The following is a 19,150-nucleotide window of genomic DNA, read 5'->3' on the forward strand; positions in this document are numbered from 1 at the left end:
TGTCCTCGCAATTTAATGGATGTTTTGGGCACACACGTCATATCGTGTGAAGTATAAACCCTGCCTTAGGTGCCTTACGTTTCAGTTGATGATCTTGACTAGGGCTTATTTTTGGGGTAGGGCTTATATTACAGAGCAGCCTGAAAATCATGCTAGGGCTTTTTTTCAGAGTAGGTCCTATTTTCGGGGAAACACGATAGTATTGACACTGTGTGACTATGAGCAAGTCACCTCACCTGCCTGTGTTCCAAATGGGAAAACAAACAAAATAAAAAGAAATGTAACCAATTATATTTCAATCTTTGTAAGTCACCTTTGATAAAGGAGTCAAAGACAAATAAGTTAGTGTAGTTCTTGGAGTATCAGCACAGTTGACACGGTGCTGCCTGACAGCGACAGGCATTTTGGTTTTAATCTCAGACACAGTCACTGTCTCTGTGGGGTCAGAATGTTCTTCCTGTGTCTGCACCCCAAAGATGTGTGTGTTACATTAAATGACAACTTTAAAAATGGGTGTGTGCATAGGTGTACCTAGAGATGGAATTCCGCCTTATCCAGATTTGGTTTCTTTCAGTCTTTTACCCAGTGCTGCCCATACAGGCAAATGGATAAGGGGATTCAGATGATGGGATGATTGTTGGATAGAGATATATAATAGCTGTATCTGTTTTCAAAGTTTTGCCTATTATATCCTTTTCTCCTAAATTTGAATATACAGTAATCCCTCCTCGATCGCGGGGGTTGCGTTCCAGAACCCCCCGCGATAAATGAAAATCTGCGAAGTAGAAAGCATATGTTTGTATAGTTATTTTTATATATTTTAAGCCCTTATAAACTCTCTCAAACTGTTAACATTATTAAAGCCCTCTAGACATGTAATAATACACCCTTTAGTCAAAAGTTTAAACTGTGCTCCATGACAAGACAGAGATGACAGTTCTTTCTCACAATTAAAAGAATGCAAACATATCTTCCTCTTCAAAGAATGTGTGTTAGGAGCAGAGAATGTCAGAGAGAGAGAGCGAGAGAAAAGCAAACAATCAAAAAATCAATACGTGCTTTAAAGTATTCCGAAACACCGCGATAAAGCAGCATTTTGTAGAGGAGCGTCCGTATCTTCTAGGCAAACAGCCTCTCTGCTCACACCTCCTCCGTCAGGTAGAGAGAGTGAGAGAGTCAGAGAAAAGCAAACAATCAAGCACCGCGCGGGAAGCATATCATATATCATTGAGGAGTTTTATTTAATACGTAATACATGCTCTGATTGGGTAGCTTCTAAGCCATCCGCCAATAGCGTCCCTTGTATGAAAGCAACTGGGCAAACAAACTGAGGAAGCATGTACCATAAATTAAAAGACACATTGTCCACAGAAATCCGCGAACCAGCGAAAAATCCGTGATATATATTTAGATATGCTTACATTTAAAATCCGTGATGGAGTGAAGCCGCGAAAGTCGAAGCGCGATATAGCGAGGGATCACTGTACATAATAAATGACTCCAAATTGTTTCTTATAGGCCTTACGAAGCCTGTTCTGATATGACCCAGAATTTGTAAGACTGTGTCGTCACAGCAATAGTCCTTGATGGCAAGTTTAGTCTTGGAAACAGCACAACTGTTTATTTTTTTATTTTTCCATTAAGCTAGACACCTCAGCCTAAATGGAAAGAGCAACAGAGAGCACTTCAATAAAACAATACAGTTACTGCCATATAGCTGTTTGCTTCCTGAGTTGCCTGTCAACCTAGAAAGTCCTAACGTCACCATGCAGTTTGAAGCTACTTATTGGCTCCAGAGTACATGGCATTATCTATACCATGGCCTCTAATTGAATATTTAAAATATCTTGAAAGGTTTGACCACAACAGGCCTTTCAGATTTGTTATTTACCTGCAAAATCTTTTCAATGAGACCTAGTGTCTGCTGGGTTACTATTACCACGCTGAAATTTTTGTTTTGTGTCAAAGGGTGCTCAATTTCCAAAACTGTAGTTTTGGACATGATTTATGAAGACATCAGAACCATTTTTTCCAATTGTGACCTGGATTCATGAACTCTGGTTTGGCTTGTACGGGCTTCCTTTAAACATCTACAGATCATTCCACCATTCCTTGTCCTAAAAAATAGAAAAGGAAGGTGAGGTTTGCTCCTACTAACTTCTCATGTCACTGGTCGTCTGTTAAGGGTTAATACTTTACATTGAATTGGAGTTAAATAATTTGTTATGAAACTCATTTCTGAGCATCCATCAAGGTGGATCACATGACCACATGACAATATTATTAACTTTGCTTCATCTAATCATCTTCCTTATCATTTTATCAGCTGTTATGAGTTTCTACTTTTCATGGACCAAGAGTTATATAGCTGTTGTGAAATTAATTTCTGAGCTTCTATCCAGGTGGATCCCATCACCACATGACAATATAATCAACTTCATATCATCTGACCATCTTTCTCATCATTTTATCAGGCTACTTTTCCATTGTAGGGTCACGGAGAGACAGAATGCTCAAACACTACTTCACTGCAGCAAATACAGTATGATATTCACACATCCTTAGACATGTGCTACATCAATTAGGAGATGTCAGTAACCACTGGTGGAAGGCAGGATCCAATCCCGAATGGGACATCAGTGATGTGATGTGGCTAAGCAACTGGACTCGAGAAAGCCCGGACACAACCACACAGACATCAACTCTTCATAATAACACTCGCTTTAATTTCTAATCTCTCCCAGACACCTGACCCGCACACAGCACAGTACTCCCGCACCACAACACCCTTCCTCGGGCCTTTCACTGTCCATGAGACGCCTTTCTTCTCTTCACGGGAGCTTCCACTCCCGACTCTAGCTCCCAGATTGTAGGAAGGCGGCTCCTTTTATGTTCACCCAGATGTGCTCCAGGTGCTTGATGACGCTCTTCCAGCAGCACTTCCTGATGTGGTGGAAGTGCTGCTTTTTCATCCAGAAGCACTCTGGGTCGTCCATGGAAGAATCTTCCTCCATCTTCCAGGTGGAGGAAGTAAATGTTTCCTGGGCTCCATGAGGCTCGGAGTGACCCCTGGCGGTGGCCACGGGCCCCAACAGGCTTGAGCCTCCTTGCTCCTCTCTCGATCCAGGGTGGTTGCCCCCTCGTGGCACGGAGGACGTATACGCCACCTCCTGGTCCTTCCAGGTGTCCAAGCTGGGTCTGTCCCCCAGCCTCCTGTGACACAGTATATAGTTCAATCAGTATTTGTTGTTTGCTTTTTAGAAGCTATTCCAGAGCCATATAGATCTTCATTATCAAATTTTACTTTTTTGGAGACCATTGTGTGGTTTTAGAGGTCCCATTCAAAGTGCTGCATCCTAGATAGCTTGCTGGAGATGGTTTCTCCCATGATATTCCTCTGCATCTTCCATTGTCTAGTCACCTGCTCTATACCTTATAATGTGTAATGTGAGCCTTTTAGTGTCAAAGACAGCAAATTTATCACTCCATCCATCCATTTTTTCAACCTCTGTAATTCACCTCAAGATTTTAGGCATATTTGGTATGAGGCAGTAAACATTCAATCTATTGGAGGACCCGCTAATGCGTATGTATCCTCCTATCACACACAACTATGAGGGAGTGGGAAGAAAGCTTGCTGAAGCATGGGAAGAACACATAAGTGCCAAATCGACCTATGCAGGACTATGTTGCCCAAGAACTGTGTTATTCTAATTCTGTTTCTGTTTCTAATTTGGTTTATAGTCACATTTGCTCACATCTTTCTAGTTTCGTTATGTTTTGCTTAGCCCTGCAAGAACTTAGAATGAAGTTTATGGTACATACAAAATGTTAACAGTGACATAAAAGCAGGACTTTTGGTCCCCCCAAACTCTGACAGACATTCTTTTTGCTCTTCTCATTATATAGCTCCCCGACTTTGATCTGGAGGGGTTGTTTGCAAACATTGATGATGTAATTGATGTTTCCAGCAAGCTGCTATATCAACTGGAGCTGATGGACACTGAAAATCCACAGTACCTGCAGGCCCTCAGTAAATATTTTCAGCCCTTTCTTATTTTGTTTTGTTTTCTTTCTTTGTGCTGCCCTCAGTTCTACCCTTCCAGTATCTGCTTAAGCTGCTTAGAAGCTTTTTAAAGTTCTTAATGACTTGGGTTTGGGAGGACATTGTTAACTCATGTGCTACTAAAACACAAAAGAAATACTCCACCTAAAAATAATGTTCGTTTTATAGGTTTCTTAACCCATGTAGTTTATAATGATGGCTGACAAAAATGTTTAATCTTGTGTTTTCATGGAAAAGGATTTATATTAGAATGGGTGTCTATGGAGACCAACTCTGGACCACAGCAAACAATATCAAAAACATCCATAAAAAATCTCACGTACCTTGTGTCACTTAATGTACAATAATCCTGAAATGAAGACAGGACACCTGACCAGTGAATGAGAGGAAGAGACAGGTCTTGCTTGTGCCTGTGTGAATGCTTTTTCTTTGCATGCACTGCTCTGATTTTCCAGGAGTATTTATATACCAGTATTTTAACAAAAAATGAATGTTTTTTTTGCCCATTGTGTGCATCCAGATGGACGATTTGACATTTACACTATGTGACACAAGGAACTGAGATTTTTTATCATGGACATTTTTGCTATTGTTCGCTGTGGTCCAGCATTGGTCTGTAGTGACTCCCATTCTATCAGAAAGTTTGTTATCTCAATTCTCCATTAAAACATGAGACTAAAAATTTTTTCCGGCCATCACTACAATCCATGTGGAGCAAGTAATGTATAAAAATATAATTTCTGGATTAAATTTTCCTTTACAATAGCATTTATCTTTTTCATTCTTGCAAGCTTCCATATCCACATTAATATATTCCATATGTTTTGTTTTGTTTTTTTGTTCAGGTGACACTTTTCTATCCATGAGGTCAGAACTGGAAAACACATACAAGGAGTATTGTGCCAGTTACAGTAACATACTTATCCTTGAGGCGAGATATCGAGAAAGAGAGGAGCTTGACAAGGCTATTCAGGAGACCATTACAAGTACAGCGTAGGTTATGCTTCAGTCTCTTGCCATTTTGGTCAAACTGGATTTATGGACTACTTACAAGTTGAGAATGATTTGTTTGTATGTGGGTGGTCATTGTGCACAAGAAGTTAGCAGTGTTTGGCATGCTTCTACAAATCTTTAGGAATTAGGTAATTGTGCAATTCTCACAGATGGTGGTGCTGCTGACTGGACCTTGCACTTGCAGTCAGTGTCTGAACTGTCCTCCATCCTACAGCTGAGATGGACATTAAACCTACTCGGCCAAAAGCTTGGGGGTCTGATGTATGCTACCACTCTAGCAATTTAGCTAGCCAGTAATCAGCTAGAATACCACTCTAGGTTTTGTGGTTGATGCATACTGGTGTCTGACACATGCAGCCATCACATTATAGCAACAGGTGTTCTAGAGGGTTTTGAAAAAGATTCCTGAGATTTTGAAATCCATTTTATGATTCTCAAGGCAGAACTGAGGAGATCAGAGCTATTTCTGACTGGGCACAATGCCATACTGTGTCACTGGGCACACTGAGTTGCCAGTTAGCCCAGTGGAGAAAGTCTTTATAGTTAGGAAGGAAGTACAGTGGCAAGAAAAAGTATGTGAATCCTTTGGAAATTATGGCATTTATTTATAAATTTGCATTAACATGTGGTCTGACCTTCATCTAAGTTATAATAGTGAACAAGCACAATCTTTTAACTAATTACACAAAACATATTGCATTGTTCTTGTAGATATTGAATACATCATTTAATCATTCACAGGTGTAGGTTGAAAAAAGTATGTGGATCCCTAGGCTAGTGAATTCAAGAAAAGCTAAACAGAGTCAGGAGTTAACCTAGGGATCTGTACTGGCAATTGGAAGGTTGCTGGTTCGAATCCTGTAAATGCCAAAAGGGACTCTGCTCTGTTGGGCCCTTGAGCAAGGCCCTTAACCTGCAATTGCTGAGTGCTATATAAATGCAAAGAATTAATTAACAAACCTGGTGTGCAATCAAAGAAATGGGAGTGGACGTGTGGCTTTGAGATACCTTAATATATGAAACAAGAGCCCAACATTTTGAGTTTGCTGTTCACAAGATGTATCTAGTAATGTGAAGTATGCCTTACAAAAAAGAGATCTCCGAAAATCTATAATCAAAAATGGCTGATTTGCATAAAGCTGGAAAGGGTTACAAAGTCATTTCAAAGAAGTTGTAGATATCATCAGTCTACGGTTAGCCAAACCGTGCATTAATTAAGACAATTTAATACTGTGGCTACTCTCTGCAGAAGTGGGCATCCGGCCAACATGGCTGCTGGGCTGCTTTGCTGACTTGGGACCTGGACAGCTTGCCATCATTGAGGGGGAGATTAATTCACAAATGACTGTCTAGTAGGTAAGGATGTTTAGGGATACTGACCTTAAACATCAAAATACATTTACTACAGAATGGTTTAAAAATAGTTTGCCTTTTGAAATATATCAGTCAGATCCCAGACCTTAATTCAGTAGACATGCTGTGGAAGGATGAATGGTCCAGAATTCCTCCTGAACATTGTGCAGGTCCCATCCACCGCTACTAGAAGCACTTGTTAGAGGTCACTGCTGCCAAAGAGGCTTCAACCAGTTATTAAATCTAAGGGTTCATTTAATTTCTTCCACAGCACACTGTGAATGTTAGATGGGTGTATTCAATAAAGACATAAAAGACTGTAATTGTTTGGCTTGTGTGTTATTACGTTAAGCAGATTGAGTCTGTCTATACTTGTGACTTAGGTGAAGATCCACTCCACTTAGTGGAGAAAACCAGGTCATTCCAATTGGTTCACAACTTTTTTTACCACTGTACCTGAAGAAATTTTTTCACATTTATGAGAATATTGTGGAGAATTTAACCTAACGTGGGTCCTCTTCAATATCTTAAGTAAAATGTATCAAATAAATACCTTCAGGCATCTAATAAAGTTGATCAGTAAACACTGAGACACTGGCCTGCACCAGGAAATGGAAGGATATCCAGAACGGTATAAGATGTGGTGGTGTGTACCCTACTGACAGGTAATTTGTTCATTGCAATGCAAATTGTAAATTCAGTTCCATATAACAATAGGAAGAGGAGATAAATACTTATTTAAATAAAAATACAATATTCTGTCTTTGTCAATTACATGTTAACAAATATGAAGCTGTGGTTTCAGCTGGTGCCCCTTTTTTTGTTAACTCTAATGTTCTAAGCTTGTAGTTCAATTACCAAAGCTAACAGTTTTGTCTCTCTTGTACGGGTTCAATGATAGACCTAACCCTATGTGTGTCCTAGCACAAGTGCCAAAGGGTAGCTTTTTATTTGGTTACAGTTACCATCTCAATAAGTGCAATTTAATCTTTATCACCATGGGATGCTCAAAGAATTCACGTTTCTTTTTTGCTCAGACCCCACACAAATGCCACAAATCTTTCCTTCTTCTTGGTAATGCCAGTTCAGAGAATTGCCCGGTATCAGCTTCTCCTGCAAACCATTCTGAAGAACACAGAACCTTCCCATCCTGCTTACCGGTCACTCCAGGCCACTGTGGATTCCACAGTAGCGTTGAACTCGAACATCAATGAATACAAGCGCCTCAAGGAAGTAGGTAAGGCTGCATGCGGAATGTCTGCTCTGATGTTCCACGTGCCTATGCGTAAAAAGCCTTCTTTAGTTTTTAATTTTTTTAGGTCACCCTGTACCTTTTGCTTCAGAGCAAATTTAGAAACCTTCTGTATGCCATTGGCTTGTTCCATTTTAATCAGTATTTCTTTTTTATTTGCAGCTGACAAATACAATAAGCCAGAGAACCTCACTTTAATGGACAAAATCTACAGAATCAACACACACAGTATTGCCAAAAAAACTGCTCGACTAAGCCAGATGTTAAAACACGAAGCTGGGTTTCTGCCAAAAGTAAGCTTACTCATCAAGACCTTCATCCTTCACACTACTCATCCACCTATTTTCTGAACACCTAAGTGCAAGTCATACTTTACTGAACTTTGGACAGACAGGGTGCAGTTTACATTCCTGATCTACCTGCTTGCTCAATCTATGATTTTATCAACTTTTATTGACCAAGTTAATTAACTGTCCTGAATGACACACCCTGTCAGCTTGTATACAAACACCACTTTTTCAGATGCAGGACATGTTTAGTAATTAAAGGGATCAAATTATAATGTTTAGCCTGAGGGGTCGACATACACAGGCCATTGCATGGATGAGCTTGAACTGAGTTATAGTAATTATTCTGTGACATTCACAAAGTAAGATTCATGTATTCATAGTGTATGAAGCTCACTAAGGTTCTTTTTAATAGTTTTAACCTAAACTAAAGGTGATGCTTTTTTCTCTCACAACACACACACCTGCACAGTTTCACGTTGGAGTAATTCAGAGACCCCAGTTGGTTTAAAATGTGTGTTTCTTAGTTCATCATTTTGTCAGTCTCTGGACCTCGTCTCTGTAGGCCGACTCATCTCATTCTAATATGATCCCTATTCTACAAATTTAATTTTAGTATTTATGGGATGGAGAGGGGACACCATCATATGTGTACAAAGAGTAAAGTAGTGGGTTGAACACACAGCCTTGTGGAAATCCTGTGCTAAACAAAAGGGAGGTTCCTTCTCATCAACATTTGATACAATTAAGTGAGCAAACTCTACAGAAAAAGGTAAATTAGAAAGAAAATGAAGCAAGAAATGCAGGCATCTGAAGCTATGGTACAATACATATGTTTATGAATTTCTTAGAAATATTTATAGGACCAATAACTAAACAATGAGATCTATTAAAAGAATGAAACACTTGAAAGCCTGTGAAATTTGTTAGAGTAAAAACCTGCATCCTTGGGGATCCACAGGGATGAACCTAAAACCCTTGGTCTATGGACATACTGAAGATTCTCGCAATGACGATCTCCACTCACAGCATTTCCTCCATCTGTTTTCTGCTGAGTCTTTGGCTTCTTCCTGTTGTTTCATGGTGCCATACATACTGTGGTTCATTCCCACAAAGCTTTTCCGCTGTTTTGCTGTCCTTACATCAGGGTTCGACAAACCAGAGAAAAGAGTTTGACAACTCACAATGACAATTTGGATGCTGAACTTTTTATGTATGTTTAGATTTAGAGTGACACTTTGCTACGGCATTGAAAAGCAGGCTGTAATCAAAAAGAAAACCTTTTAACATCCCATCTGCTAACAGTTCATTATTCCTTCCACTTAGCATCCAAAGCATTTCCACCTAAATGATCTTCATTACTTCTTTCCTGCATTGATGCCCAACTCCCACCAGTTTCAAAATCCCATTAGAAAGGATAATTGATTTCTCTACAATGTGCATTCTGTAAGCTTCTTGTTGTAGTAGTCTTGGTATTAAATTGATTCATGTAATATTTGGCAGGGTGGTGCAATGGTTAGTGCTGCTGCCTAACAGCTTCAGAATCCTGGGTTCAAAGATAGCCAGTCATGAAGACTGAGCTTGCAGTCGTTTTGGTCAACAGTCCAGCACTTTAGTGGACTTTTATTGGAATTAACAGGAGTTGGGGGGTTTGCATCAGTAGACAGTGTAAACTGTTTTGAGTGATTATTTATTCTAAGTTATGTTGTGTATTGGGGTTAGAAAATGAATCTCTTGGTAGTGGGTAGTAAAGAGAAAACAGGGCACAAAGTGACGTTTCACAAAATGAAGATGAGTCCTTTAAACCAAAAAATAAAGTGAAACATTTGGAAAACAGAAAATACCATAAACAGTATGTACATTAGCTGATATGAGACTGATTGTAAACAGATATACCAAAATAACGCGACATTCTCAAACCCAATTAGTCCAATTCAGGCAAACACGGTGGCAGTGGTGGTGGGAGGGCAGAGCCTGTCCTGGCAGCACCAGGAACAAAGCAGGAGACAACAATGGACAGGGTGTCAGTCCACCAGTGGGCTCACTCACATAGGTTACAGTTTAGGATCACCAATTTATCTAACGCACATACTCCTTAGGGGATTTGGGAAGAGAACATGCAAAGTCCTCACAGACAACAACTGGGCACAAGATTTGAACCCAGGTAACCAGAGCAAGGAGGCAGCAGCAATCACCATTGTGCCTTGTTTCACTGTGTTAAACTCTAACAATTAAATATCCCTCTCATTTTTGATTGATTCTTAGTGGTTTTTTTTTTGTTTGTTAGTTTTTAATTACTTTTTTAAAATTATTTTTGTAAGTTTGCATATTTGTTATGTATTCTGAAAGTACCATATGGAACCCACCAATCTGTGTTTTTTTAAGGCTGGTATGGTATGCTAAGCACAGGGGTTTGAATGCTTACCGTGTGGAGTTTTTATATTTTCTCCGAGATTGTGTGGGTTTTTCTCCATGTACTTTGGTTTTCCACCGACATACCTAAAAAAAAAACCTCCTGTTAAGATTAACAGGCCACTCTGAGTTGGCCCATATGGCTGACTTTTGGATGCGTGCTTTGCAATGCACAGATATTCCACCCAGGATTAGTTCCAGCATTTTTCTCAGTAAGCATGGCACTCTGTAAAATGCTGAATTGGTTTTGCAGAACAATAGATGGCTGTATAGATGCTGACGTAATCCTGAACCTATTGTTTTAAATTAAAAAGCAGGGCTGTCTAAACTGTCTAAACACAACTAACCAGTGATTTCACTTTCTTAATCTTAGCGAGTAGGAGGCTGCCACAGTGCACTCCTATGATAATGAAGTGTGACATCCCCATTGATTCAGTCCAACTTGTCAGCAACTCGCCCTGTCAAGGACAGACTCTTTGTGTAAGAGAGCTGAAGCCAGAAACACAGCACATATAATGTAGCGACAAGGAGTAAAGAACAAGGATGTTTGTGGCCGAACAAACAGAAGAGGCTCGTCTGTCCAATATCTTGTGTTTTATGTACCATGACAGAATGGTGCTGGCATCAGGTGGCAAGTTAATCAACTGCAGTCATCAATTTTGACATCTCCTCTTAAAGGCTTAAGAATCAATACTAGTGTGTGTCTATTGTACAACTGCTCTTATCAGAAGCTGCTCTGTTTTGACCTTATCAACTGCCACATAAATGTGCTTTTTTATGTTCCCAATTTATCATCTGTTCTTAAGATTAAGCTCTTTGTGGCCCTAAGATTGTCTTCTCTATTGTCGGTTCACTTTGAAATATTCTTGTGAATTACTCAAATGTGTTAAATGAATTATGAATTTTGTAAATCGCTGTGTGTAAAGGGATCTACTGAGTTAGGGAAAATAATGATATTTTATAAGCCTGTCTTTCTTTTGCAATTCTTCACCTAAGAGCCTTCTACAGTTTTTCCCTTTTGTTGTGTTCTTTAGACAGAAGACAAAGAATTTGATGCTTTAGAAGAATATTTCTTGGCTCTCGAAAGAGGTGTTGCTGATTTGCAGGACAATGTTTCCACCTTTGTGAAACACTTTGAGGTATGCCACATAAATCCCTTTAGATACCACATACTATTATTAAAAGCCATCAAATCCACTTAAAAACATTTTTAATAAACGCAGCATCCAAGTTTACTTACAGGTGCTTACTATACTTGGTAACCATTGATATAAACACAGCACTTATTCTTACCAAGCACAATCATTTTAAAGGAATACACCTAAAAGTGAGTTTTTTATTTACCACTTAGCCCATGTGTTTTTTTTAGTAATGGCCGAGAAAAATCTTTTAATGTCAGAATTTCTCATGGAATGGGTGTCAGTGGAGACCAATAATATAAAAATGTCCATGAAAAAATCTCAGATCACTCATGTCACAAAATCCACAGTTCAAGTCATGAAGTCATATGCGGACATCACAAATATATTATTTATTTACTTAGACATTGTTAAATAAACCATCTCCATAAAATGCTGTCATGAATAAAAATAAGACGCCACTGAGCTTTTGAACTGTAGATCCGGCTCCCGCCGTTACATTTATTTTCAAAGAGGTGAGCCACAGCTGGAGTACCTTGGGATTATTTAGTCACGGTCTGTGACACTGCAAGGCATCTTAGATATGCACAAGTATAAGACATATTCTCTTCTTGACAATGTTTTTAACTTTTAATCTTTAGTCTTACATGTCTCTTATGGCACACTGTTTTTTTTTTGTTGAAGCACAGTACTAGCCAATGAATATGCTGTTACAGGGCTGGACTCGTGAGCGGCGAATGAGGAAGGGAGATGAGTATACAATTCATATACCCTCGGCACGCCCAAGTGCTTTCCATTTTCATTCACCGGTGCATTTTCCAGAAGTGGTTTATTTAATAATATTGTTTGGAACATTGTTTGAATATGACTGGATGACATGATGTGAGGATTATGCAACTTGAGTAACATGATGTTCATTCATTGACTTTTTGATATTGTTTGCTGTTGTACAGCCTTGGTCACCAGAAATGCCTATTATATCAAAAGAGTATCATTATATCTCCATTCTGCATGAAAGTATGACATTAAAAATGTTCTCAGCCATCACTATAAACTACATATGGGCAAGTAAAGGCCATGTCACATTTGATGGGTTTTCCAGTGTTATTCAGTCATAGCCTTCATGTACATAATCTTAATGAGTTGGAGGCAGTTGACGGCATGCTCCCATGAAGGAGAGTTTGTAGTCTGACATACCCAGCGACTCACTCAAACAGAATTAAAAAGTTGTAGGGACAGGCTAGTGTGCATGAGAGCTGGCAACCAAGGAATGTTCATCTGAAAGTACAAATAATGCGGAAATCAAAAAATCAGGAAAATGGAAAAAAAGGAAGAGAAGCTCATCTGTGTGATGTTTTTGTATTTCCCATACCATGACAAAATTGTAAAAAGACAAAAAGGGGATGTGATTGCTGCTGAATTTCGTGTTAGCCCTTTGTATAGCACTGGCTATGTTGGGCAGCACACTATTGACTGTCAGAAAATGGGGCAAGCATGACTGTGCTAGAGCGTTAGCATGCATTCACTAAATTTGACATGCTCAGTGATTTCCAGTGTTGTATATTGATATAATCCAGCGATCAGAACAGCAAGTGCAGTCTTAACAACTAATGTAATGTGACACCAGCTTAACAAATAAAAAAGACTGTTCCTATAAGCCCTGTGACAGTAGGGGGAGCTGTCGCTCCTCCAAACCCGCAGACAACACGTCCAGATACCAGGTAAAAGTATAAGAAATACATTTCATTTCTTTAATACTGTGCACAAAGCACCTCCACCTCCACAATAGTCAATAATCAACACAATAATACTAATAAATCAACAATAATCAATCCTCCTCTCCACCCAGCAGCTCTGTCACACTCCCTCCCAACTCCGGCTCAGCCTGCTGGGTTTCCCACAGTCCTTTTTATAGTCCTTGACTCTTATTTTTCTTCAGCCCAGAAGTACTTCAGTTCTTCTGTCCCTGTGACTAGCGAGTACTTCCAGGCTATTGGGAAAATAGAAAACCACTTGTCTCCCTGCAGTGATCTCCAATGGCACCCACGGCACCAAGCAGGGCTGTGAAGTCGCACTCCATCTCCCATGATGCCCTGTGGGCATCCAGGGCACCTCCATGCTGCAGGCCTGGGGGCCTGCTGGTGTTGGCCGGGATAAACTGCCAGCCATCTCTCACAGCCCATACATAAATATGTCAGGTTTATTACATTTTTAAATGAATAATGAGGACCAAGGATGGACTAGCAATTGGGCCTACAAGGACATTTGTGTTATATATTAAAAAATAATTTAGACCACTTTGACATTAAAGGGTCTTTTTCTACTGATCAGTATTGAAAAAAACAAATTAAATCCAGTGTGATTCAATACTGTATAACAATAAAATGTGAACACCTCCAAGGAGGTGAGTTCTCTTTATAGGTACTGTACACATCTGCATAGTGAGTATTTTGCGAACTGTCGGGGAGGCAGGCTAACCATCCAAACAACACATTTTTTCAACAAAGTAATGTGAAATCATGGGTGCTTGTGCAGATTGTTTAATTATGGCACCTTCAACCAAGGATGGAGCAAATGAGCAGGTGCTCCACTATCAAACTCCAGTCGCTTTAAGAGCTTGTGGACAAAGTACGGCTGGAAAAATATCAAATGACTTTTTCCAGTTCTTGTGACAAATGCTTAACAGGGAAAATGTTGAAGTTTTGGTAGTGTGAGCTGGCTGTCTCGTGGATAAGCTACTATGGTTAAATTACTTGTACATTCCAATTTTATGTATATTATCCAGTAATTCAGAGGTTATAGTTGTAAGGTGAGTTGATGATAGTTTTTGTAAGTGCATGAACTGTAACAAGCACATATTGGTCATGGCAGAAATCAGGAGCATTTTCAGATATTACTTAAACTAAAATGACTACATAAATTACTCTGACCTCAAAAAGAAAAAATATGCAGTAAAGTTTTTAGAATGAGAATATTCACACTATTGTGCTGTTTTAAATATTGTAAGGAGTATAAATGGGGTAAAGAGTAATTTTTCAGCAAGTGATTTGATGATTGGCTACAGTTCAAACCTGTAACAAAAGTATTGGACTTTAAAGCACAAGGATGCAAGTTCAGGTCTTACCTAAGCCTCACTTTGTGGACCTGAGCAAGTCTCTGAAACCTACCTGTGTTCAGATATACAATACATATACACACTGTAGTATGAACTATAATGTATCCTGATCTTGGAGAAAGATGTCTGCCAAATAAATTTCAACACAAAAATCCAGATTTTTACCATGCTATAGAAAAATGACATTGTGGAAGTGAAGAGGTATACAAAATTTTTTAATCATCATAGTGGTTGCTAGCATCTACAGTATGTGGCAGCCAATAGCCCCTTTCATAGTGTCCAAGAAAAATTAAATAAACAATGGTATCATACCAGTGGTCGTAAGTGTGGACGTTTACGCAATTGAGAGCTTACAATCAATGAGCACTCTCTCAGATGTGCAATTGCTGTAACTGCAAAGCATAGGCATTAACTCCTTCAGGTAGCACATGTCAAAAGAACAACAAAAGAGCCACAAAAAGGTTTGGGGCAACCTCCCATGTACTTGAACCCGGCTGCAAAACTGGTACATAAATTGTACAGAAGTATACAGAGTGGAGTCCAAAACAGAACTGACTGGGTGAGGTAAAGATGGCGGTTTTAAAACAAGGCAGAGGAAGAGATGTCATCGGGATCGAGACTGGACCCGTTAGTAACGTCATCAGGATCGTGACCAGACGTGCTGTCCTTGGGACCAGAAGTGATGTCATCAGGGCCGGGTGGAATTTCCCGAAGCTGGTCTGCAGTGGGAAGAGGGAAGGGATTAACGCACTTCTGCACCCCCTGTTCTGGCGTGGAATTACCCTTATGTGAGCCCTTTAGCTGCCTCCCATGTACACGTGTGTGACACACATTATTGGCTGTCAGAAAAAAAGGACGAGCTTACAATACTTGGCAATGTGAAATGGTGCTGGAAAGTTACTAAATAGTGGTCTAATTTGACATACGCTGTGATTTCTAGTTCTGTGATATGACATGCTCGGGCGAGGAGAGGAGCAACTCCACTCATCAGTTTTGACATGCTTACTAAGTGAAAATTGTATAATGTGACATCAACGTTACCAAGTTAGTTATAGACTGTTTAATAATTGAGCGAAAGAATAAACTTAAACAACTTTTGGAGTCAGACAAAATGGCTTGGGGTATAGATAAACTCTTTAGACATCTGTGACCATAGACTTTCTACATAGCTTTCAGCATTCATCTCACTTTTGAATCCCTCCGAGTTTTTAATTATTTTGTTAATGCTATCAGTTCAGGGAGTTAATGGGCCATCTGTTTAAAAGAAAGTGAGTAAATCCCTCTAATTTGGTCAGATAGTTGAGTGGGTTTCTGTGTGTGCAAGTAGCTAATATCTGTTTGATAAAAGCTCAGCATAGAGCACTGGGGAAATCAAAAAGGAATGTTATCTATCTATCTATCTATCTAAAAGGAAGCATCACTTCATACAAAAGAGGATTTAAAATCTGCAATAAGCCCATCAGTCATGATGAAACAGAGAGACTGTAATCTTTTAATAAATAACAAAATAAGGTAGAAACTTGCCAATGAAATGAATGGGGTGGGCTGAACAATCACTCAATTTGTATAATCTTAAAATTCCAAGCCATTAAATTGGTGGTTATCATTTTGTTCCAATGTTTTCTTTTGCAGGAGTTCCTCAGTAGAAGACCACATGAATGTGAACTGGACATTGAAACTGAAGTGGCCTTCCGCAACTACAAGGAACTGTCTGCCATTTTGCACAAACACATTTATCCTAAATATGTGAGTGCTTGCTGTTGGAGGCTTCCCGTAGTAGCCACAGTTAACAGTATGACAAACACCACAGTGTCTTAGTCTCTTATCATTTTCCACTTTTCCTTGCAGATGCATAGGTTGAAGTCACTGGTTCTTCAGCCTCTGTGTTCTCTTCAGGAACTGTTTGCTTGTCCACAGAATATGATTCGGAAGCGGCTACACAAACTGCTGGACTTTGAGAAGATTGAGGAGAAACGTCGAGAAACTGGTTCCATTACGTATGAGGAGCAGGAAGCGGCAAACACCTACCAGGCCATTAATACCTTACTGCTAACAGAAATGCCAAAATTTAATGGCATGGCCACGCAGCTACTCATCCGTGCCATGGAAACCTTCATCTTTATTCAGAGAGACTTTGCAGCGGACGTGAATCACATTGCATCTGGTTACCTCCAGCATGTGAGTCGAGTCATTTTCTTGAAAATCAGTAGCCATCAAATCTTGGAGATTCTTAAACCTTGACAGCTGGTTGCAAGCACTTTGCATATTATTTGATATGTTCTGAATTGTATATTTGCCAGCTACCCCACAATAAACTGCCCGACTACACCTTCTGGTCTTGGGCAGAAGGAATGTTTCTGAAGGAGGCAAAGTCTCTGCAACAGATCAGCCAAACGTTTGAGGCGGAATTAAATCCTCACTTTATTCTGGTAAGTTGTTCCTTCAAGAACAAGATGCTAACAGCCAAATCAAGCTTATCGAGCTTCCGTTTGTTAGATTCAGCTGTAGTACTAGGGTGTTGTAACGTGTTAGCCATTGTGAATGTAGAGAAAACCAAGCAAAATGACACCTTTTATTAGCTAACTAAAAAGATTACAATATGAAGCTTTCGAGGCAACTCAGACCCCATCTTGCCTGAAGAAGGGGCCTGAGTTGCCTCGAAAGCTTGCATATTGTAATCTTTTTAGTTACGTAATAAAAGGTGTCATTTTGCTTGGCTTTTCTTTAGATTAAGCTGAAAAGAGAAGACAGGTTTTGGTCTATTCTTCATACGAGTTTTTTTGCAAGTCAACTTTGGACTCGTATATTGGACAGATGTTGGTGCAAATTATTTTAGATTCCAAACTGTCCTGCTATGCAAGACATGTCAATGGGTGAGCATGTAAGCATCTCTGATATTGATGTGTGAAGTATCACAGCACCATGAAAAAGTATATCTCCAGGTGCTTTTGCATCACATGGCAGAATCCTAAAGATGTATTTGAACTTGCATACTGACCTACAGTATACTGTATAGTACACATGGAGCACATTAGTACACTGCATTTGTTTCCATGTCTGCTACACACAATGCCATTCTCTACCAATTTAATTGATATTGCACCATACATAGTGTTTCATTGAGGATCAATACAGTAATCCCTCCTCGATCACGGGGGTTGTGTTCCAGAACCCCCTGCGATAGGTGAAAATCCGCGAAGTAGAAACCATATGTTTGTATGGTTATTTTTATATATTTTAAGCCCTTTTAAACTCTCCCACACTGTTTATAAATATTCCCCGCACAGTTATACAGCATAAACCCTTTATATTCTCTTAGTTATTAGGTAAGATTTGTTGAAATTATGTATGTAAACACACTCTTTATATACTACTCACAAACATACGTATCATATATCATTGAGGAGTTTTATTTAATACGTAATACAGTTTTAAACATATTGTAATTGATTAGGTAATATAAAAATATGTGAAAAATCTATAACATGTAAATGCTGTACATAAAACCAAAATGTTCTTTTAAAGATACTGTAGAGCGTCTCCAATATCACATACGTGACAGCCATTAAGATAGACAGGCCACCGGCAATAAATTCCTACAATGCAAGAAAAATTGTATAAATGTCTGTACAGTTACAATAAACGTACGTACAAGTACTAAGTACGTAGAAAATGAGTTATGGGTACTCGCCAACAATGACACGACGACTTGTCCGATAACGATGAGTTTAATTTTACTGCACAACAAAGGACAGCGTTACAGCTCTTCTAAACGAGCCTCTTCAGGCGACTGTGTAGCACCACCGTTGTTCTTCTTCTGGCAGTCTTCAATCCAAATCTCTAAAGCAGATTCCACCCGGACTACCGCCTTATTACATCCACTTACAACTCGTTTTGCGCCCTGGTTAAAGGACACTGCGGCCGTAGATCTTATATTCTTTTCCTCCTTTTTAAATAAAAAGAATCGTGGACTCATTGATGCCGTAATGGTGTCCTGCAGCGGTGTAGCTGTTCCCTTACTTCAACATATCCAAAACTTTTACCTTTTTGGGCATGGCTCCTGAATCAGTAGCAGGAGCAGATCGTTTTGGAGCCATAACAAAGGGCTTGACTATGCACAAAGATAAACACAACAGTTAACTCTTTACACAGCGAAACACATTGATGCTGAATGAGCGAGACAAGACTTCCTGGTTAACGCAGCGGAATCGAATTTGGCACTGCGTCGCTGAGCCAATCAGCACACAGGAACCTAACTGCGTGCTCTGATTGGGTAGCTTCTCAGCCATCTGCCAATAGCGTCCCTTGTATGAAATCAACTGGGCAAACCAACTGAGGAAGCATGTACCAGAAGTAAATTGACTGCAGAAACCTGCGAAGCAGCGAAAAATCCGCGTTATATATTTAGATATGCTTACATATAAAATCCGCGATAGAGTGAAGCCACGAAAATCGAAGCGCGATATAGCGAGGGATTACTATATTTCCATTTCATTAATTGCACTTGCATTA

The 19,150-nt window shown here is 39.5% G+C and overlaps 1 protein-coding gene and 1 long non-coding RNA gene across 5 annotated transcripts in view; one reads left to right on the plus strand and one right to left on the minus strand.

Annotated features, from left to right (window-relative positions):
• arhgef37 (Rho guanine nucleotide exchange factor (GEF) 37) overlaps positions 1-19,150 on the plus strand; it is a 65,684-nt gene that overhangs the window by 33,534 nt on the left and 13,000 nt on the right. For all 4 annotated transcript variants that reach the window (XM_039773845.1, XM_039773848.1, XM_039773846.1 and 1 more), the window contains 8 exons: positions 3,910-4,033; positions 4,912-5,059; positions 7,471-7,670; positions 7,848-7,978; positions 11,419-11,523; positions 16,271-16,384; positions 16,487-16,816; positions 16,939-17,067. In XM_039773845.1, coding sequence (XP_039629779.1) covers positions 3,910-4,033; positions 4,912-5,059; positions 7,471-7,670; positions 7,848-7,978; positions 11,419-11,523; positions 16,271-16,384; positions 16,487-16,816; positions 16,939-17,067 — 1,281 coding nt within the window. The remainder of the gene's footprint in view (positions 1-3,909; positions 4,034-4,911; positions 5,060-7,470; positions 7,671-7,847; positions 7,979-11,418; positions 11,524-16,270; positions 16,385-16,486; positions 16,817-16,938; positions 17,068-19,150) is intronic.
• Positions 10,371-19,150, minus strand: part of LOC120541895 — a 30,247-nt gene continuing 21,467 nt past the window's right edge. The window contains exon 3 of the long non-coding RNA XR_005636110.1: positions 10,371-10,471. This is a non-coding gene — a long non-coding RNA (uncharacterized LOC120541895). The remainder of the gene's footprint in view (positions 10,472-19,150) is intronic.

Source organism: Polypterus senegalus, chromosome 13, assembly GCF_016835505.1.
Source record: "Polypterus senegalus isolate Bchr_013 chromosome 13, ASM1683550v1, whole genome shotgun sequence".
NCBI classification, from domain to species: Eukaryota; Metazoa; Chordata; class Cladistia; order Polypteriformes; family Polypteridae; genus Polypterus; species Polypterus senegalus.